This window comes from Aotus nancymaae, unplaced genomic scaffold (genome assembly GCF_030222135.1).
Source record: "Aotus nancymaae isolate 86718 unplaced genomic scaffold, 86718_ANA_hifiasm-v0.15.2.pri h1tg000040l, whole genome shotgun sequence".
NCBI classification, from domain to species: Eukaryota; Metazoa; Chordata; class Mammalia; order Primates; family Aotidae; genus Aotus; species Aotus nancymaae.
Genome location: NW_026988454.1, coordinates 78,473,995 through 78,496,827, shown reverse-complemented (window position 1 = coordinate 78,496,827; position 22,833 = coordinate 78,473,995). Strand labels below are relative to the sequence as shown.

The window sequence follows — 22,833 nt, the reverse complement described above, 5'->3', positions numbered from 1 at the left end:
TGACTGTGAGCTCCAGCTTGGTAAATAATTTGCAGGATGGTTTTGGGCGAGTCATTTAATCTCTCCGATTCTTAATCTACTCACTTAAAAATGAGGGGTCTGGAGTATCAGATGATTTCTAAATTTCTGCCTACTCAAAGTCTATTATTCTAATCCCAAAGAAGAAATCAAGTCCTTCTCAATACATCCCAAATTGGATATTCTGGATAAGAAATTTTGAAACCAAGTCACGCAGAGTATGTGGGGGCTAAGAAGTCTAGTTTGAGGAAGGGTAAGCATAATGTATGGAAAAAAAAAAGTCTTAGACGAAAGCAGGCAGGGTGAAAGAAGAGGCTGAAGGGTCCCTCCATCAACTGAGGCAGAGGGAGCACCTGACAGCAATGCCGGCCACACCCGGAAGGCTCGAGGAAGCGCCCTGGGCAGGGACTTACGGTTGCGGGGAAGGGCGCCATCCCCTCCTAGGGGCGTGACACACGTGGCTCCTCGTTGCTTTCCGATTTGCGTCCCCAGCCGCCCAGCTCCGCGCGTGTTCCAGGCACCCAAATGCAGCGCGGCCTCACGGACAGAAGGTGGTGACAAACTGTGACGCCTCAATGGTTGCCTGGGCGCTACGGGGGATTCGGAGCCAGGTGGCTGCGGACGGGGCGTCGCACCTTTCTTGGACGCACCTGTTCTCAGGAGCCGCGATTGCACGGCCTTCGGGCCAGAGAATCATGAGCCCCGGGGGCACGGGTTGCTCCGTCTGGCTGCTGCTGATAGTCGGCTGGCTGCTCCTGGCGGGTCTCCAGTCCGCGAGAGGGACCAACGTCACCGCCGCCGTCCAGGATGCCGGCCTAGCTCGCGAAGGCCCAGGCGAGGGCGAGGAGGAGACGGAAAACGACAGCGAGACTGCGGAGAACCACGACCCACTTGAAACCGAAGAGGATGGTGAGGGCGGGAGACCCCTTGGCGGGCACGCGGAGGTCTCTCTTGACTGAGCAAAGGCCTGCTCTTAGCCCGAAAACAAGGAGAATTATCCGTGTTAACTTCCAGAGAGTTCTCTCGTGTGCCTCAGCCCGGAGTTTGTCTGTTTCTTGCATCTTAAGGCTCTGGAGAAGAATGTGTTCATTCTCCCAGGCCACAGCAAGATACACAGATAAGCACGTATATAGAAATTGCTACGGAAATGCTTCTAAATATTGCTTTGGACAAGGAAAAATATTTTTTTTAAGGGTGGGAGGTAGGCTTCCACCAAAAGGATCCTCTTGCAGTCATTTTCCTTTTCCATAGTAGATTTTTTTTTTCCAAGTTTCACATTGCTTGATTTCCACATTTGTACTTGGGGGTGCAATGGAATTCAGAATCCCCCTTCACGATGACACATCTAGATAGACCAGTGTGTCGACAAAGCTGCTCAGAAGCCCCATAGCAGCTTCCTGCAGCTCCTAGTCTTGAGCACCTCTGCATTGTGGTGTTCAGTTGGTATGTGCAACCTCAGACAAAGGAAGGGAGCAGTAGAAAACAGCTGTCAAGGGATCCAACTAGTGGTTTTGTTAGATGCTACATGTTAACCAAAGGAACAATGAACTTCTGCTTGGTACATACATTTGCTTTTTTTCTGCTGGCTTATTAAGTAATAAAACTTGACAAGCTGTTGTACATGTCATATTGATTGTAACTCACATTCTAGCAGGTACAAGGTCAGCTGCAAGTTTGCTGCCTTCTCAAGAAGGATGATTGCCTTCCCTTGTAAATGACCCAGTTGAGGTTCTTTTAATATCGTTTGCATTCTCACATCTCTTTAGTCTGTACATATAGAGTGACTGCTATGTTTGCTAGCCTTTCTTTTATTTCCTGATATTGACCCTCAGCGCCAACAGCAAGAAATGGACTGTCTCGAGGTTAATAGTGGGATCGAGGTTTGCACGGCCTTGTAACATTACACTACAGAGAGTTTAAAAAGATCCTTGACTTCGGAAATGTGAAAAAGAAAGATGACTAGGAAAGAAGAGAACATGTTCTAAAGCATAGTAGCTGTTGCTTCATTCTCTTTAAAGTAATTGGATTAACAATTTTAGTATTAAACTGGTCAAGAAATACTTCTAGCTATAAAATGCTAAATATTTAGGCTAACCTCAGGCAATAAAGTTATAATGTCTTACATTCAAATTAAAATGTAGATTAGTTATTTATCCTTTCAAAGTCTCAGTTTTCTCTCTTACGGACTTCAAGGAATCCATTACTTTCTGTGATTTAATACATACAATTTCATTCATAGGTGCTTTTTCCTGGGGAGAGTGAAAATCCAAAACTTTAAACATCTGAGGTGTTAGAGGTTTGAAAATTTCCAGGACTATTATTGAAATTTGTATTGTCCCACCTCCACCTCACCCCCACTTTTTTTTTTTTTAAGATGGAGTCTCACTCTGTTGCCCAGACTGGAGTGCAGTGGTGCAGTCTCGGCTCACTGCAACCTCTGCCCCCACCGGGTTCAAGTGATTCTCCTGCCTCAGCCTCCTGGATAGCTGGGATTACAGGCGCTTGTCACTGTGCCTGGCTCATTTTTGTATTTTTACTAGAGATGGGGGTTTCACTATCTTGGCCAGGCTGGTCTTGAACTCCTGACCTCATCATTCATCTGCTTCAGCCTCCCAGATTCACCTGCCTCAGCCTCCCAAAGTGCTGGGGTTACAGACATAAGCCACTGTGCCTGGCTTGCACTGTCCCCTTAACCCTCAGTGAATCAGTAGAAACATCCCTATTTACTATCCACTGGAGCTTTAAATTGTTTTTAAGTCATTTAAAAATAATTTACAAATAAGAATAAAGGAATAGTGAAAACAACTTTGTTAGAAATTTCAATAAGAATTTAAACATGGAAAAATTCAAATTTTTATTCCATATCTCCTAGTTTTGAAGGTGTATGTAACCTAACTGGGCAAAGTACTTTGAATACAACTGAGTGTTCAGTGATTAAGCATGAACCTGGAATGCATTTGTCATGTTAATACTGATTCCAGATTTTCAGTGCATCTTTAATAGATTCTAGCTTGTCATTAATCTTGGTTCTTTTTGCACTTGTCAAAAAAACAGCAACACTTTTGAAAACTACAAAGGCACATATTTTGTTAAAGAGAAAGCCATCTTTTCTTCATAATTGGAAAATATTTTCATCTTTAGATTTATAAACACCCATTAGAATGATTGATCCAATGAATTTTATTCATTTCTACATAATCTTTTCTTTCAGTCACCTTTATATACATATCTTTCATCACAATATATTCATTTACAAACCTTGGCAAATAAATGTTGGTGCATAACTGTTATAAAAAAGAAAGAATACTGTCCATATCCTTTTAGGAAAACAGTATGGTACGAGTTACTGTCACAGTATATTTCAGGATCAAATCTTTCCTGTTCAAAGGCTAACTACATGATAATACCATATATTCTTTTCATCCCCAGAAATGTAATGTTTACTCATAAATTCTTAAGTTAGAGAAAATTCATCTAGTATATTCATCTAAGATATCATCATCTCTCATTGAGATTTTGCTTATACAATTAATTTCGTTATCATTAGCATCTAAAGTGTTATCTGTTTTTTCATCTTCTGATTTGTTCAATAATTGTGAAATGGTTTTCTCTGTCAGTTTTCTTCTCTTTGCCATTATGGGCAAAAAATGAAAAATTGTGAAATCTCAACTGTGTTCAATAAAAGCCAAAAATAGACTACAAGGAGGATACCTCTAGACTTCTTTTACATTTTGAAAGATGATGCAATACCTTGGGCAAAGCAATATGAAAACACAGGATGTTGTAATAGCCTGTGTTAGTGTAATTATTTCACAATTACTTTAGTTTTCTAGGCAATTCCAATCATTCTTTCATTTTTAAATTTTAGTCATTTAAAAAATGTAGTTGAAAATAATGAGTAATACCATCATTATGGATGATGAAATATCACAGTGTTTCAAGATAAAGAAAAAATCATTAAGATGTTAGATTTATATCCTTATACTTTTGTTATACCTTGTATACACTTTAATATGCCTTTTAAATATATCTTATATCTTTTATACAGGTATGGCCTTAGATTTATAAAAAGGGTCTGATAGACCTACACAATAATTGCAAAATAGAAAGTTGTATTCTATACAGTGGGTTTTATCCTATACAAACATATGTTCCTTTTGTCTTTGGAATACTTCTAAGGAAGGATAAAAGTCATGAAATATCAACCTAACAAATCAACTCTCAGAAACTGAAAAACTAAAATTGCACCTCGATGATAACCCAGAGTTACTGTGTGCTGTCCAGAACTGAAGAGAACATTTGAGGACCTGGCCACAGCTAAAAGAGCAAGATCATTATCCTCATCACTGTGGATGCCAGGCTTTTATTAGTGTAGTCTAAGACCCAGTAGATTTTTAGGGAAACCTCAGCACATCTTTGACTCCTATTGAATTCACTATTGTATTCTCCATTCATTTTTAACTGTCCTATCAAATTAAGACAACCCATAAAATAGTTTTCGACAGCTGACTTTTCAGCTATATCTGAAGGACTTTATTCCTGCAAAGTTTCATTTTGTTAGATCTGCCCATTATTTTACTCTGTAATTTTTAGATTCAGATATATCATCAAATGTATTTGCTATCCTTTCTAGCTTTGTGGAATTCTAGATTCAGTCAGCATGATAACAGCATATTTTTCCAGGTCATTAATAAAAATGTTGAACAGGACAGAGCCCAGTGACACATCACTCCTACCATATTGATACCAACTAGTTAATTAACATCTGTGATCTTAAAGTTTAAACAGTTACACATAAAACTTTATTAACATTTAGACCATATATTTTCTTATTACTCATAGGTTTATAACAGGAAATTTTGACAAATGCCACAGTGAAGTTCAGTTACATACATTTCTCCTGATCCACCATTGTAGGATTCCCATTTTTTAAAAAAAGTTACTGGGTAATCTAAGGGACACTCAATACATCATAGAATATTAAAGCTGAAAGGGACGTTAGAGACTTTCTCATTTAATCTCATTTTTTTTTTCTTTAAGGAAATGAGTTGGAAGAAATTGAGCAACTTTCCCAAAGTAGAATAGGTAGTGATTGACTAATGGTTTTTGAAAAAAAAGCTTATATTTAAAAGTAGTGCAGCACCCATTCTCTTATCCGTGCTTTCTGTGTTCAGGATTTGGTTTTTAATTTGTATCTCATAATGTGCCAGTAGAAGGTGTCTAAGCATTCCACAATTCAAAATGGATCATCATGATAGTCTAAATCATGATGTTCTTTTTAAATTTTTATTAAAGAAATGACTTAATAAAGTCAATATTGATTTACTTATGTGCATCAGGTGTTACTGAGTATTCAACTATACTGGGGCCAGGCACAGTGGCTCACACCTGTAATCCCAGCACTTTGGGAGGCTGAGGCTGGTGGATCACTTGAGGTCAGGAGTTCGAGACCAGCCTGGCCAACATGGTGAAACCCCATCTCTACTAAAAATACAAAAATTAGCTGGGCATGGTGGTGCATGCCTATATTCTCAGCTACTCAGGACGCTGAAGCAGAAGAATCACTTGAGTCTGGGAGGTGGAGGTTGCAGTGAGCTGAGATCATGCCCCTGCACTCCAGCCTGGGCAACAGAGCGAGAGAGACTCTGTCTCAAAAAGAAACAGAAACAAAAACAAAAAACTGTATTTGGTGCTTGTAAGTACAGAATAGAAGTGTTTATGAAACTATTGAGGTTTTACCATAATCAAAATAGGAAAAAAATCTTAGCATTATATTAGTAAGTACAAAATGGGTTTAAATTGGATAATTATATCTTAAGTATGTTTGAAGTACTAAACAATTTATAGAATGCTTTCACACACATTATCCTATTTAATTCTTACAACAATCAAATGAGATGGATTTTCCTTTCCAAATTTTGCAGAAGGGTTAACTAAGCCTGACAGCATTTAATTAATTTGCTCAAACGCAAACAGCTAATTAGTGATAGAAGCAGCTCTTTGGACTCTAGTTCAATGTGTTTTCCATGTGATTTGTTGTCCTAGGGTACAATGCCTTTTAAAAGTCATCTTCTAACACCTCACTTTATATTTTTTTCTATTGAGATTTTGGTCCTAATTTGAGCTGAAGAATTGCTTATATGCTATAGCTAGTGGAATTCTATGCCAAACTTCAGAATGATCAGAAAAAGAGAAACATATGATTTGGAACCAACAAAGTTTAATTTCTTGAATAGTGATATATTCCTATACTAACCTGCTAAAGTGTTGAAATAAATTCTTAGAAATATTTGAATTTACTGTCTTAACCTGGGAAGTGAGTAGAACTAATCTATAACTTTTATCATTTTAATGAACACTGGTTAATGACTTCTTTTTGAATGGAAATTATATTCTCAATTTTGGAAAATGGAGAATAGGAAAAAATTGGTTTTTAGAACTGATAGGCCTTTGTGTGTTTTTTTGACCCTTTATCAAATTTTAACTCACTGTATGTCAACTGATGAAAAAAATTTTAAGGTACACACGAAGTTTAAATATAAACCTTCCTATTAGGTTATTTCCTGATTTGATGGACTTCTTTAGAGCTTTGAGATTCTTTTGATTTAGACATTAACAGTACTCAGAATGTCATTGCTTTCTGATTTAAATGGAAAACTTAAAAAATGTCTGCTTAAGTAAGAGGTGTTTCACTTAGAAAAGTTTTCATATAATTAAATAATGTATCTTTACCTTTAATGTTTAGTTACAAATAGGAACGTAGTCAAAGAAGTAGAATTCGGAATGTGCACCGTTACATGCGGTAAGTAGCATTGAGCAGATAAATAAACCATGTTGTAATGGGGGGGGGGGGGGCGCGGGGAGAGGAAAGGTAAAAGCAGATAGTGTGCAACTTTTTATTTGTAACTTGTGTACTTTCATGCATCTTTTGTTTCTAATACTTATAATGTATACACAAAGCTCAGACTGATTGCTTTAAACTGTAAGATATTTTCAGTCTGTAATCTCTAAATCTTATTTTAAGCCAGCTCCCTATATTTTTTTGGCAAAGTAAAATTTTATCTATCTCACAGATGTTCAGAAGATGAAAGATTTTCCAATGCATCTCACAGATGTCTTCCCACATACTGTGTTGGCAAATTTATCAAGAATTTACTTATTTGTAATAGTCCATTATATATTCTACATTTCTCCAATTTATGTGTCATGTTTTGGAGAAAAGAAGTATTGGGTTTGTTGGGAGGATAATATTCAAAGAATATGACTTAGTCTGATCATTCCATGGATAGAAATTGGACATAAAATTTCTCTAACAAGTTTACAATGAAGTTGATGCTGCTAGTTAGAGGACTATCCTTTGAGAACCAATGCTGTAGACCAGGGTGCTGAGAAGACCATAGATAATTCACAATGAAATTAAGTTTATTTTAAATAGAATCTACCTTGGAAAGAAAACAGTGGTGAGAGGGAAAAGGGGACAATCAAAATTCATGCAGATCTAGTCTAGATCCGAATGAATTTCACGGAGGTGGGGGTGTCAAAAATCACACCTTAATTGTTTTTATTTGGAGAAGCTTTTTAAAATTGTGGTACAATACACCCAACATAAAACTTACCATTTTAGCCATTTTAAATGTACAATTCCATGGACTTAAGCATGTTCACGTTCTTGTGCAACCATCACAACTGCCCATCTCTAGAAGTTTTATTATGTCAAACTGAAATACCCATTAAACACTAACTCTCCGTTTCTTCCTCCTCCCATCTCCTGGCAACCACTATTCTTTCTACCTCTTAAAATTGTGTTAACCTGTTTTTTAATTTAACCTTAATTTCTTAGTAAGTCAGAGTCATAAAATGAGAAAAATCCATGTAGTAAGCCTGTAATTATTTATTTGTAGTTTACATTTTTGTTTAGCTGCTTAGTTCAGAAATTCTCAGTTAGAGAATTATTTTTATGATAGTTCAAATCATTGACATTGTTTTCTATTATTTAAAGACAAGTTTAGGAACTGTATTCACTCAAATGATTTTTTTTCCATTTAAAAATTGTTTGCCTACTATGTGCCAGGCATTGTTACAGATGCTAGGGATATGAGCAAGGTAGGCAAAACTCTCTGGCCCCAAACAATGCATATTTTAGTAAGAGCGGACACATAAATATGTAAAACATGTTATGTGTCAGATGGTAATAAGTTATAAGGAAAAAATAAACTAGAAAAAGCAGTATTCCATGCTTAAAATGTTAAAAACCTTTTAATTTAGAACCAGAAGAGAAAAATGCTTTGATGAAAATCCTGTTTAACTTCTGAAACAATATTTTAGCAGTCAAAAAGTTTTCTTTTATATCCAGGCAGATTTTTACGTGTTACTGGGCATTACAGAAAATCTCACAACTACATGCATCTCAGTGAACTGTATTTAGCTAAGTAAATAAGTACACAAAATACTTGCTTTAAAAATATTTATGCACACTGGGCACAGTAACTGATGCCTGTAATCCCAGCACTTTGGGAGGCTGAGGCAGGTGGATCACAAAGTCAAGAGATCGAGACCAGCCTGACCAACATAGTGAAACCCCATCTCTACTAAAAATGCAAAAAAAAAAAATTAGCTGGGCATGGTGGGGCGAGCACCTGTAATCCCAGCTACTTGGGAGGCCAATCACTTGAGGCAGAGGTTGCAGTGAGCCAGGATCGCGCACTGCACTTCAGCCAGGGCAACGGTACAAGACTCCTTCTCATAAAACAAAAACAAAAACAAAAAAAACTATGCACTTCAGAATTAAGGCTGTGCTTCTAAAGAATCTTTCAGGCCAGGTGTAGTGTCTCACGCCTGTAATCCCACCACTTTGGGAGGCCGAGGCAGGTGGATCATAAGGTCATCCGAGTTCGAGACCGACCTGACCAACATGGTGAAACCCCATCTCTACTAAAAATACAAAAATTAGCCAGGCGTGGTAGTGCACACCTGTAAATCCAAGCTATTCAGGAGGCTGAAGCAGGAGAATCACTTGAACCTGGGAGGCAGAGGTTGCAATGAGCTGAGATCATGCCACTGCACTCCAGTCTGGGTGACAGAGTGAGATTCCATCTCAAAAAAAAGAATCTTTTATAAATTCAAGTGGAGCCATACTTTAGCCATTCTCAGTCATCTGTCTTAACCAAAGACCTTCTTCCTTCCATCCTTCCGTTTTCTTGTTTCATGTGGAGTCTTCTCCCTTACTATTCAAAGTGCAGTCCACAGACTGCATCACTATCACCTGGGAGCTTGTTGGAACTGCAGAATCTCAAACCCATTCAAAAACAGCTAAATCAAAATTTGCATTTTAGTAAGATCTCCAGGTGATTTGCATGCACGATCAAGTTTGAGAAGCAGTTATAAAACAACTCTAGTCATCAACTTTCCTTTTCCCTCTGAGATAACATCTTAGAGGGGCTGGAAGAGGAAGTCTGGTAGATAAAGAGGTAAAAATGGACTCTTTCTTAGCCTGCCTTAACATGGGACATGGTTCAACATGTAGCTAATCTAGCATTTTGTTATTTCTCTCAATTCTGGTGATGGGAGGCATTTTCTGGAATTCTGAGATCAGTTAGGAAAATTAATTTCTTATTACAAAAAAAGTGTGACAATCTAAAGAGAGTGTCTTGTTGGAAATGGAGATTTGGTCATTAATAGATTGTCCTCTCTATATTGAATGCAGACATTTTACCAATCTAAATATTTAACGGCACCATTTATGCTAAAATGCAATTTTTAATTTTCCTCCAGAAGCTCCCTTCATACTTCCCCAAAAAGTTACATGGTCAAATAAATTTGTGAAATATTGTATACCACTGTATTTCATCAAATCCAAGACTTTATAGACTTACACTTTATGTAGTCTATAAAGGAAAAATACTGCTGATTAATTTATGAAATGTTATCAAATGTATGAAATGTATTCTGATTTAAAAGATGTTAAAATGTAAAAATTTTACATCTTAGATCAATGAAAATGTATACAATAGCATATTAATTTACTAACATATTAGAAGTTCCCCCAAAATTCTGTAGTAAAGCAGTTCCTTTAATTTTATTTAATGTACCATTTTCAAATGTGTATGGTCATGGAATCCTTTTTCTTATAGTAACCAGAGGAACTAGTGTTTCATGTAACTCACTCCAGAAAATGCTGTTTTAGGAAATAATTCAAAATGAAGAGCCAAAAAAATTTTAAGTATTCTCATTCTGAATTTAGGAACTTAATTTCTGAAATTAGAAGAAAAATCTCAAGAAAAGACCTAGGTGGGAAAGTGAAGAGACTCTGGAATTAGTTTTTCTCTTAACATTTGCCTTTTTTTTTTTTTTAACCAAAGGAATTGGCATTCGAGAAGTCTTATTAACAAATGGATGCCCTGGTGGTGAATCCAAGTGTATTGTACGGGTAGAAGAATGCCGTGGACCAATAGATTGTGGCTGTGAGTTGAATTATGTATTGGAGGGAAACTGTGGGGAAGAGTTTACTCTGTGAAAATATTTTTCACCTCAGATTGCCACTGAGTAGAAGGAGGCAACCAGTTGACATACTAAAAGGAAATCATAAAATTTAAAATTCCACTTCTTTAAATAGTTATAGTTCTGAGTAACTTTCTGATTTTGCTTTACATTTTTTCAGAGATTTCTAAAATTTAGCTTATATTCTCTACAATACACTGGAGACTTACCGTATATAGGGTCTGGAGTTGAGGCTATTTTGTGTTGAAATGCTTTTGATGCCTTTGGTCATGGCGTTTTATCAGTAGATTGGTAAACTTTAAATTGAGAACTTTGACAGCTGTTCTTTATCAGATTACGCTGTTCTGAAATTTCAGTATCTCTAATGGGAGTCCCTAACCAGTACATTGGAAGCCACCAATAGATATCATAGTTTAGTCTAATAGATCACTAAGTCAATTGCCCTTGTTTCTTCTTTACACTTTATTCTGCATAAGGAGCAGAGAGCCCTGTTGTCTCCTTACGTGCTCCTTTTGGTGGCTTTATCTTTGCATCCATCAGTCCTCTGTTCCTCTACACTCAAACTCCCAATTATAAATTTGATAACTTCTAGCAGATAGTTGATTTTTAAAACTGGAGGTGGCTTTTCAAAGTAGTATTGTGACACCTGTAATCCTAGCACTTTGGGAGGCCAAGGCAGGAGGCTCACTCTAGCTCAGGAGTTTGAGACCAGCCTGGGTAACATGGTGAAACCCCATCTCTACAAAAATTTTTTTTAAAAAATTAGCCAGGAATGGTGGCATGTACCTATAGTCCCAGCCACTTGGGAGGCTGATGTGGGAGGATGGATTGAGCCAAGGAGGCAGAGGTTGCAGTGAGCCAAGATCATGCCACTGCACATTGCACTCCAGCCTGGGCAACAACACCAGACCCTGTCTCAAAAAAAAAAAAAAAAAAAGAATATCGTGTATAAAGCAATTTATAATGGCCCAATGGTATTTCTGTATTTAATTTTTTTTTCAGGGGGTAAGCCAATTTCAGAAAGTCTTGGAAGTGTTAGACTGGCATGTATTAACACATCTCCTGTAAATCGTTTCAAATATATGTGGAAACTTCTAAGGCCAGACCAAGTGAGTAATGAATGGATGTAATCTCGTGCTTTATAGTGAGTGATAAAATTTGTTTCTCAATTCTGATGACTTTCAGAAAACTTTCTTTTTGAAAGCAGTTTGCCAAAATGAAGTTAAGAATTATACAACTTTATTATTTTGGAATTTAAAATTTTTCATTATTTAGCAGAACTAAGACTTTACATATGTCCAAGGGCCAGCTGTAATCAGAACTTTAAGACGTCCATTTTATACAAAGTATTCCATTTTGGAAGCAAGATTTTCATTAGCTTGTATAGGAGTTGTATAGTGATAACAGTGGGTCACATTAATTAAGGGTTTATTAAGTGCCAGACATGACACTGAGTGCTAGAGCCTTTTTAAATCTATATAGCAATTTCATGAGGTAATCACTATCATTATATCCATTTTTACAAGTAAGTAACTGAGGTGCAGTGAGTAACTTGTCCACAGTCACACAGGCAGGAAGTGGTAGGGTTTGGATTTGAAGTCTGGATTGTGTGACTGAAAATCCATGTAGATTATTAATTACTAAACTAGGGTAAGAGAGACAGTAGCCCTCCTTTCCTTAAGGAAAATAAATTGTTTCCTGGTGAGTGTACATGAAGAATGTTGATACTTTGTTATTTTTTTCTTTTTAAATAGCAATCTATTGTACTTGTAAATGATTCGGCAATCCTAGAAGTACGCAGGGAAAATCACCCCTTGGCTTTCGAGTGTGACACTCTGGATAATAATGAAATAGTAGCAACTATTAAATTCACAGTCTATACGAGTAATGGTAAGTGCCCAGCAATGTCTTGGTTTGCTTATATGCCAAACTGTAAAGAGCATTAAAATCACTTGGAGGGTTAAAACACCAATCTCTAGCCCTCGTAGTTTCTGATTCAGTAGATCTGGGATGGGACTGGAACAAGAATTTCCATTTCTAACAAGTTCCCAGGTAATGCTGTTGCTGCTGGTCCAGAGACTACACTTTGAGAACCACTGGTTTACATCATTTAGACCTTTCTACAAAGTTCTTAGTTTCTTTTTCAAAAAGTCGTCATAAGTGCCTCACTTTAGGAAACTTAGGTATCTTCAAAGAACAGTCCTCTAACTTGAATTATATTCTTTCTTTTACTTTCATTATAAAAATGAAAATGGATAAATGGAATTCTCATGGATGCTCATGAAAATTTTGATTCAGTAAAATAAATAAAATTAAGAAATGTGATGTCAAAGTATGTCTCTTTAAGCATTGCATAGTTGAAGCAAATTTTTTGTTTGTTTTTGAGATGGAGTCTGACTCTGTCGCCAGGCTGGATTGCAGTGGCACTATCTCAGCTCGCTGCAATCTCTGCCTCCCAGGTTCAAGCAATTCCCCTGCCTCAGCCTCCCAAGTAGCTGGGACTACAGGCACCTGCCACCATGCCTGGCTACTTTTTTATATTTTAGTAGAGACAGAGTTTCATCATGTTGGCCAGGATGGGCTCGATCTCTTGACCTTGTGATCTGCCCTCCTCAGCCTCCCAGAGTGCTGGGATTATAGGCATGAGCCACCGCACCCGGCCAAAGCAAATGTTTTTTGATGAAGCAATAATACGGTTCTCAAAAAATATATATATCAAAAAATTAAAATATTGTCCTGAATGTAATTTTACATATTAGAAACCATATTTCCCTTGTGAAATAGATCCATTTGCATATCTGCAATTTAATCTGTGATGGCTTACATACCCAGGTAAGTATTTCCTTTTGTTGTGTTGCTCTTAACTGTTTTTATTGTTGTTATCATCTTTGTTGTTAAGGATGTGGGGACTTGGTCACAAGTTCTTTTGAGAATCCTATCAAGGCTCAGGATCACTTTTCCAGAAAAATGTCCACATATACAAATATGCCAAAAGTTACATGTAATTTTTAAAAAGTGTTTGGATTTCTTGAAGCTATTTCTGAACCCAAAGGAAAGAATTTCTGCTGTAGTCTAGAGATACCACACGATATAATGCATTTTATTGAAAGGAAAAACACGTTGAAGTGTTTTAGGGTGATTTTAAAAAATAAACTACTATTTAAAGTTTCTTTGATATGCTCTTTAATGAGTTTAGAAACATCTTCATGGCGAAAGCTAGTAATCTTACTCCTCTATTGGGATATCAGATGTCATTAAAAGGATAATTTTCAATAAAGCTCTAAAAAAGGCAAGAGAATAAAAACATCATCAGACTAAAAAATGTCTCAACTAGCGGCTAGTTCATATTAAAAGTGTGTGGAGCCATTCTCAGTCTTTGTCCCTACTGTTTGGTCCCTGTTAGGGCAATTCAGTGGTTAGCTCCTCTCATAATTAGAAGGGAGCATGCATTTGGTAGTGTATATTTTAAAGACTGGAACACAGACCCTAAGATGTCAGGCCTTTATTGAGACAAAGTTATCTTCTCTCTCTCATAGCAGTCGAGGAATGGTGGGGTAGCTCTGCCATCTCAGTACATGCACTGATTGACAAAATGTTTTTAGAACCCTCTGGTATTTATTAATTGCTTTAAACATGACAATTGGGTACACCACTGCAACAGACCCCTTTGGCTGTTTAGAAATCAAACAAATGTTTTGGCTAGAAATGTCTATGCAATATGGTACTAGCTTGAAACAAATATGTAATTGAGATATTTTTAGGGTAAATATGGTTTCCCTAGTGAAAAATTCTCATCCATTCACTTAAATATCAGATTTTTCACTCCCACAATAGTTGTCTTTCATAATTAGGCATTGTTAAAAAAGATACTTTGAAGTATTCAGGATGTGAGTATATTTGAAAATAGGGTTTTTTGCAGATGTAATTAGTTAAGATGTGGTTGTACTACAGCAGAGTGGGCCTTTAATCCAATATAACTGGTGCCCTTATAAGAAGAGAAATATTTGGGCATGCTTATGTGTACACACACACACACACACACACACACACACACACACACGGGAGAGTTGGGGATATCAGGCGAAGACATAGAGAGACACAAAGGAGAAGACGGCCATGTGAAAATGGAGACAGAAATTGGAGTTATGCTACCACAAGCCAAGGAATGTCTGAGCTTACCAGACGCTGAGAAGGTGTAAGAGGCAAGGAAGGATCTTTCCCTGAGAACCTTCAGTGGCAGCATGATCCTGCCAACACATTATTTTCAGATTTCTAGCCTCCAAAACTGTGAGACAATACATTTCTGTTGTTTTTAAGTCACCCAGTTTATGGTACTTTGTCATGGTGGTCCTAAGAAACTAATAAGTACATAAGCTGAGGTTATCTAAAAAGTGAGAGCATCAAATTTAACCTATTTTTCATTAAATATTTCCATAGGAAACTGAGCCTATTTTTTTCATTACCTATAAAAATAGTCTAGGTGACCCTTTCAAGACTACTGTTGTAATAAATAAAATCTTCATGCTCCTCACTCTCTACCCTCTCTCAGCTAACGTTGCAGAGTAATGGAAAAATGAATTTTGCATTTTCTCCTTGTCAGGTTTCAGTTCTAAAAGGTGTCTTTTATTTAAGTTTTCAAAATGTCACCACTTGTGTAAATCTAAAGTTATTTTGAAATAAAAAATTTCTAAAAATCCAGCAATGTTGGAATATAAATATATATGGAATTACTCTAGCATAGTTGGAACTATTCAGTGAGATCCCTAACTTGAGTTTATAGCTCTATAATTACTAGGCAGAATGGAAAGTTATACTCCATGATATCTAATGGATAGAGACACAAATCCAGAAAAATAAGCAGTTGAGATTGCTTATATAGAAGACTACTCTGACAGAGTGATACTTACAAAAATCAAAATATTTAAGTAGTCAAAATATAGCTTGTATAAATTAAACCTCTTTGGACCTTGGTTTACTTATCTGTATAATGGAATGGTTGGATCAGATGATCTCTATAGTTCTTTCTTCCATGAATCTTTTATGATTCCAGAATTTGGGGACATAAAAGAGCTACAATAAAGCTATATAATTCACAAAGTAAGTAATATTTTATATTAATTGTCTTTTTACCAGTTTACAATGTAGCAATACTATAATACATATGGTAGATTACCTTTGTCTCTTTAATAACCTTATTTGCTGAAAGAGCAGAGAGTTATGGGAGATAATGCTTGATGTAAGAGTGGTGTGTGAGCTGGGTGCAGTGGTGTGTGCCTGTAATCCTAGCTACTTTGGAGGCTGAGGTGGGAGGATCACTTGAGCCCAGGAGTTCAAGGCCAGTCTGGGCAATATAACAAGACCCCATTTCCTAAAGAGAGAGAGGGAGAGAGAGAGAGAGAGAGGTGTAGATATGTGCATGGAAAACAATTCCTTCCTTATACCATATATAAAAATTAGAGAAGTATCATAGTCCTAAATGTAAAAGCTAAACCCATAAAGCTTTAGGAAAGAAATATAGGAGAATATTTGCATGATTCAGGAGTAGGCAAACGTGTCTTAGACATAATTCAGAAAACAATCACCATAAAATGAAACATTGAATAAATCAGACTTCATCAAAATGAAAAACTTCAGCTCACTAACAGAAATCATTAGGATAATGAATAGGCAAGCCAAAATCTTGTAGAAAACATTTATAAAACATGTACAGTCAGTACAATCAGTTTGAGAATGTTCTCATGGATTCTTAGAAAGCTAAACACACAAAGCTAACCACACTCAGATTCTTAGATATTTAGCCAAAAATTAAGATATCTATTTACAAAATGACTTGTGTAAGAATGTTCATGGCAGCTTTATTTATAATATCTCACAACTGGAACAGCCTAGGTATCCATCAGTAGGAGGATGAGTAAACAAATTGTGGAGTATACCTAGTAATAAAAAAAAAGGATAGTTGCATATAACAGTATGGGTGAATTTCTAAAGCATTATTCTGAGTAAACAAATCCTTACAGAAGAGATTACCTACTGTGTGTCTCCATTTATATGTAGTTCTAGAATAGTCAGAGCTAATCTATGGTGGAAGAGACTATCAGGATACTTGTTGCCTCTGGAGGATGAGGAAGGGGTTAATTAGGAAGAGGTTCAAGGGAGCTTTCTGGGGTATAGTAATATTCTGTATCTTGGCTAGCATTTAGTTACATATATGAGTTTGCCTTTGTCAAAACCTAGCAAATGTACGTTTAAAATCTTTGTGCAATTTGTTGCGTGAAAATTTTACTTCAAAGAAAAACCTGAAAAACTCAGTTAATGATATGCTTGCTGAAAAATTTGGTCGGAAGCGTACTGACATTTGCAAATTACATTAAAATGCATCAAAATAAGATGGATTAATGAATTGATAGAAGGATGGATAGATGAATTGTAAAATGTTAATGGTAGTATTTAGATGGCGGTAACATAGGCTGTTCATTGTCAAATTCTTTGAACTTTTTTGCATGTTTGAAGAGGATATTCCAAACATAAAGAGCAAGATCATTAATAATTTTCTCTCCACTAAGTATTTTTGTATTTTTCTACAGTTGTTTTTCAAATATGAAGTTTTAATTTAAATACCCATTTCCTTTTCCTCAGTAGTGATAATCATTAGATTTGTGTGTTTTCTCTAGAATTGCGGATGAGAAGATCAAGCCGACCAGACATTGATTCAGTCCTGGTCTTCAGTCTAACTGTAGGAATCATTTGTTTTGTATCTATAATCCTTATATTGATCTTCATAATTGCAAATTGGTAGGTGAATGGCAGAATGCATCATCACCCATGATTGACATCCTCCTCTTCGTCCCCCTCCTCATCTTGTGAATTGCAAAGCCCTATGCAGGATGCCTCCTACATGTTGTCTTGAAACTGTCCATCTCCTTTCATTACTCCTGTGACTGCCCTAGTTCAGGCTACCCCATCTCTTTATGTAGATGCTTTTAAAAACAATCTCATGACTTGCTTCTCCAGCCATGAGAGAGCTGTTAAATGCAATTTTTATAATTTTACATGTTAATTGCTTTAAAAGTTTTATTTAATGAAATTTATATTGTCCAGTTGTGGTTCTCTCAATTCTAAAACTTGGTTATTTTAACTTACTAATTCATTTGTATGACAATATTTGTAATACCTACATGAGAATTACACCCTGGTAAGTCTTTGTATTCATTACTAATTTGTAGCTCATGCATCACAAACTAAAAATGAATAATGAATACAAAGGCACTTCTTAGAGAAGAGGTAATATATATGTTTTATATATTTTTATTTTATACATATTTTAAATGTGTATGTAAATTATTATACAGTATTATTGTATTATATATACAATTATTGCATATATATAGGTCATATATATGTACTAAATATGTATATACTATATATTTATATATAATGTATAATACGTGTATATAATATATGGGTTATATAGTACATATGTACATATATGTATATATAACATATTATGTATATTACCTTTTATCTAAGAAGTGCCCTTTTATTCATTACTTTTAGTTTGTGATGTATATATGTTACATATGATTGCATATGCATCACATATATATGTAATATGTATGTATATAAGCCCTCAGACTTACCAGGGTGTAATACTCATGTAACTATTATAAATATCATCATATATATTATGTATGTGTATTTGTACTATATATACAAATATATATTTGTACCATATAGGTATACATACATATATGCGTATGTATATATATACAATACACATATATGTATGTGTATACATATATGATACATATGTGTAATATATATGCATCACAGACTAAAAATAATAAAAAACACTAGAGAAGAAGTAATATATATTTACATGCATATACATGTAATACATATATAACCTGTATATTATATACACATATATATTAAATATACATATAGTACACATATATGACCTGTATATACATAGTATATATACTATATTTACATATATAATATATACACCATATATACATATATAATACATATATACTATATGTACACATATAATATATATACTATATATACATATATTATACAATATATGTACATATATATTACCTCTTCTTTAAGAAGTGCCTTTGTATTCATTATTCATTTTTAGTTTGTGATGCATCAGCTGGATGCATCATCACAATGAACTGGCTGGAAAATGATTTTGTTATGTATTACAGAAAATCCACCGAGACTTTAAGCAAAAACAGTTGTTTTCATAAAAAAATTATTTTTTAGAGTATGTCCCAGACCCCCCAACCCCCGTAAAAGTGTTTTTTAAAATCAGCCTTCCAGTTCTTTTTCCTGAGTAGGGATGGTCATGTAACCTTAGTGTAGGTGCTGAACATTTTAAATAGTAATTTTTATCATTATGATTTTTAAAAATTTTATTCTTTACTGAGATAAAATTTGAATATAAAATTTATCATTTTTACCATTTTAAAGTATACAGTTCAGTAGTCATAAATATGTTTATATTCTTTTTCTTTCCTTTATAATATAAATGTAATATACCTGTAATGTAATGTGCCTGTAATATATATACAGGTACAAATACATATGCAGGTTATATATATTTGTATATATACAGGTTATATATATTTGTACTTGTATATATATTTGTACCATAAATATAATATATACATACAGCTATATATACACACACACACATACATATATTTCTATACATAGAAAATATAGAAATCTATTCAGTTTTAGTTTTCACTTCATATAGTGCTTTTGGTTTTTGTTTCTTCCTCCAGGGAAGCAGTCAAGTCTTTCTGGGTGTCAAAAATCTTCACGCCTGAGGTACAATCCGAGCAGAGTTCTGTGAAATACAAAGCTTCAACTCCTCTTTACCAATCACCAACAGAAATGCCTGGTGAAGATGATGCTTTAAGTGAATGGAATGAATGATGTATGAATGATATATAACAAACCAAAGGATATTACAGAATATTAGATTCGTTATTATGAAAATAAAATATTACTGAAATATTTTAATAATGTTACAATGGATTGCCACAGTGTGAAGGAAATGCAGTGTGAGGATAGGACTGTTTTATCAGTTATCAAATATTACTTTTAATTTGTTCCCAACACTTATTTCAGGTAATAGCTTAGAGATATTTATCTAACGGTAACCCCAACAAATCTTTTAAGGTCATTTTTTATCACTTTGATAACTTCTTAGGTGATTTGTCTGTTTTGTCCTAAATAAGAACATGTAATATAGAAATGCTTTACATATTAGACTTTCTCTCCCCTGGGAGCACTGGTTGAACTTGCTAAAGCAAATCACACTTTAGAATCTCTGCAGGGCATGTGACATACAAAGTTTGTAAGACATGAAGTAATAATGATAATGATAACAATAAATACTTAGTGACTACTATGTGCCAAGCATTGCCAAAAGCATTTTCCATGTATTACGTGACTTAAATATGATTGTATGTAGGATATATGTAAGGAAGAACTGGAGAGGAACTTTGAGGTGCATGAGGAAATGACATGAATTTAACATGTCCTATATTTCTCAGAGAAGCAGTGAGTTAAGGGCTTTTGAATGACCACTGATAAGTACCTTCATTGTTCTTGGCATACAGGTAACATCTCAGAACCAAAGTACTTATATTTGAACATTATCACTGCCTTTTTATGCCATGTCATTATGTGATACAGTTATGGCCAACTATCAGATAAGTTACCAAGACATTAATTTGATTCAGTAGACTTCATCAGAAATTAATTTTCAGATGTTATTATGGTAGCATAATATATATATATTTTAATGTTTATATGAATTCTATGGCAATTTTATTTCTTATTATGGGATTTATCTGATGATACATTATCTCTTTGCACATGTGTGCAGAAGACATTGTAAATGGGCATTTATGGTATACCTCCCTCTAGTAGCCAAGAAATAGGCTGTGTTGTAGAATTATTCATGTTTTCTTTTACACAGCATTTGTATTTGAGGGAAAGCAATGAGGAATTGGCTGGAAAATGATTTCATTATCTATTGTAGGAAACCCACTGAAGACTTTAAGTGAAAAAAATTGTTTTTATAAAATTTTCCAAAAGGATAATTTTTTGTTGCCCTGGGAGGTTCTGTCTGGGGAGTGGCTCCATAGCTCTGGTTGGGAGCAGGTGGGTGGTAGCTTGAGGCCCAGGCCTGGAGGACCTATCCAGTAAGGAGATATGGGAACAGGCACCCACGTTACAGTCTGGCCACTTTTCCATAGGGCTGCTGTGGTATGCTAGGGGACTGCTGCAGTCCCTAGTCACCTCATATTCTCTGGAACCTGGAGGTGTCACCAGTGAAGGCTATGAAACAGCAAAAATGGCAGCCTGCCTCTCTCTCTGGGAGCTTTGTCCCAGGGAGTCATGGATCTGTTGCCTGCCCAAAGGCATCTGTAGGAAATAACTGGAGACTCCAGTTGGGAGTTCCAGCCCCGTGAGAGGGAATGGGGTCAGGAAAAAAGCAGTCTGGGCCACATTTTGGTAGAGCAGCTGTGCTGTGCTGGGGGTTCACTTCTGCCTCTGGTCACCTCAAACACTCCAAAAACCAAATTATGGGATTTATCTAAATAAATAGACTTAGCTGAAATGACTAAGTCACCCTAACAGCAAAGATGACAGACTGCTCATCCTTCTGGGAGTACCGTCCCAGAGGAAATTCACATCTCTGTTGGTTGGAGAACATGGGCAGAGGTGACTGGAGGCCCAGGTTGGGAGGGCCTGCCTGATGAGGAGGAACAGAATTAGGTACCTGCTTAAAGCAGCAGTCTGGCCACATTTTGGTAGAGCAGCTGTACTGTGCTGGAGGATTCCTTCCACCCTGGGTTGGCTTAGACTCTCCAAAGCCTGAATGCTGGAACAGCTAAGTCACCAGAACAGCAAAGATGGCAGCCTGCCCCTCCCTTTGAGAGAGCTATCCCTGGGGGAATTCAGATCTCTGTCAGCTGGAAAGCTTGGGTAGGGGTGGCTGGAGGTGTTGGTTGGGAGGGTCTGCCCAGTGAGGAGGAATGGGATCAGGCACTGGCTTAAAGCAGCATTTGTCTACATTTTGGTAGAACAGCTGTGTTGTGCTGGGGTATCCCTTCCACCATGGGTCAATTCAGACTCTCAAAAGCCTGAAGGCTGGAATGGCTAAGGCACCTAAACAGCACAGATATGGCCTGCCCCTCCCTCTGGGAGCTCCTTCTTAGAGAGGTGCAATGCCTTTAATGGTAGCTGGCTGGGATTCCAAGCCAGTGAGTCTTATCTTGGACTTTTCTCCCCCTGAGCATTTCTTTGATGGGAGACTTTTTATTATGGGTTTGATCTTGTTACTGCGCATTATTGATTTGTCAAGGTTTTGTATTTTTTCATGGTGTTTAATTTTAGTAGATTACATATATCAAGGAATTTATCTATTTCTTCTATATTTTCCAATCTGTTGTTGTATTCTTGTTCCTAGTAGTCTCTAATGATTCATTATATTTCTGAGATCTCATTATATCTTCTTTCTGGTTTCTGATTTTATTTATTTGGGTCTTCCCTCTTTTTCTTAGTCTAGCTAAAGGTTTGTAAATTTTGTTTACCTTTTCAAGAAACCAACTTTTTGTTTTGTTGGTCTTCTGTAATTTTTTAAATTTCAATTTCATTTATTTCTGCTCTGATGTTTATTATGTCTTTCCTTCTACTAATGAGTTTAGTTTGTTCTTGCTTTTTAGTTCTTTGAAGTGCATCATTAGGTCATTTGTAGTCTCTCTGCTTTTTTGATATAGACGTTTATTGCTATGACTTCCCTCTTAGTACTGCTTTTGCTTTAATGCATAAATTATGATATGTTATCTTTCCATTTTCATTTGTTTCAAGAAGTTTTGAAATTTCCTACTTAATTTCTTCATTGACCCATTGGTGGTTCAGAAGGATGTTGTTTCATTTGCATCGTTTATGTATTATCTGAGTTGCCTCTTGTTATTGATTTCTAGTTTTATTCCACTGTGGTGAGAAAAGATACTTGATATGATTTCTGGATTCTTAAATTTTGTTCAGATGAGTTTTGTGGCATAAGATATGGTCTGTTGTGGAGAATGTTCATGTGCTAAAGCATGCATATTCTGCTGCAGTTGGGTAAAATGTTCTGTAAATGTCAGCTAGGCTTATTATATCTAGTATGTAGTTTAACTCCTCTGTTTTTTTTGTTGATTTTCTGTCTGGATGAGCTGTCCATTGTTGAGAGTGGGTTGTTAAAGTCCCCTACTACTATTGTATTTCAGTATATATCTCTCT

General features: G+C 35.9%; 1 protein-coding gene across 1 annotated transcript; it reads left to right on the top strand.

Moving 5' to 3' along the window:
* Window positions 1–661: 661 nt before the first annotated feature.
* On the top strand, window positions 662–19,945 carry SPACA1 (sperm acrosome associated 1). The gene is made up of 7 exons (XM_012444179.2): window positions 662–927; window positions 6,764–6,820; window positions 10,377–10,478; window positions 11,518–11,624; window positions 12,270–12,405; window positions 17,187–17,307; window positions 19,314–19,945. The coding sequence occupies exons 1-7, from the start codon at window positions 714–716 to the stop codon at window positions 19,465–19,467; spliced, it is 891 nt and encodes a 296-aa protein (XP_012299602.1). The 5' UTR covers window positions 662–713; the 3' UTR covers window positions 19,468–19,945.
* Window positions 19,946–22,833: the final 2,888 nt, after the last annotated feature.

What these genes read in the sequence shown, in the direction of transcription:
- SPACA1 (XM_012444179.2), top strand. Translation starts at nt 714, where the DNA reads ATGAGCCCCGGGGGCACGGGTTGCTCCGTCTGGCTGCTGCTGATAGTC. An exon ending in ACTTGAAACCGAAGAGGATG is followed by an intron (nt 928 to 6,763) that starts GTGAGGGCGGGA and finishes TTTAATGTTTAG; the next exon opens with TTACAAATAGGAACGTAGTC. An exon ending in ATCTTCATAATTGCAAATTG is followed by an intron (nt 17,308 to 19,313) that starts GTAGGTGAATGG and finishes TTCTTCCTCCAG; the next exon opens with GGAAGCAGTCAAGTCTTTCT.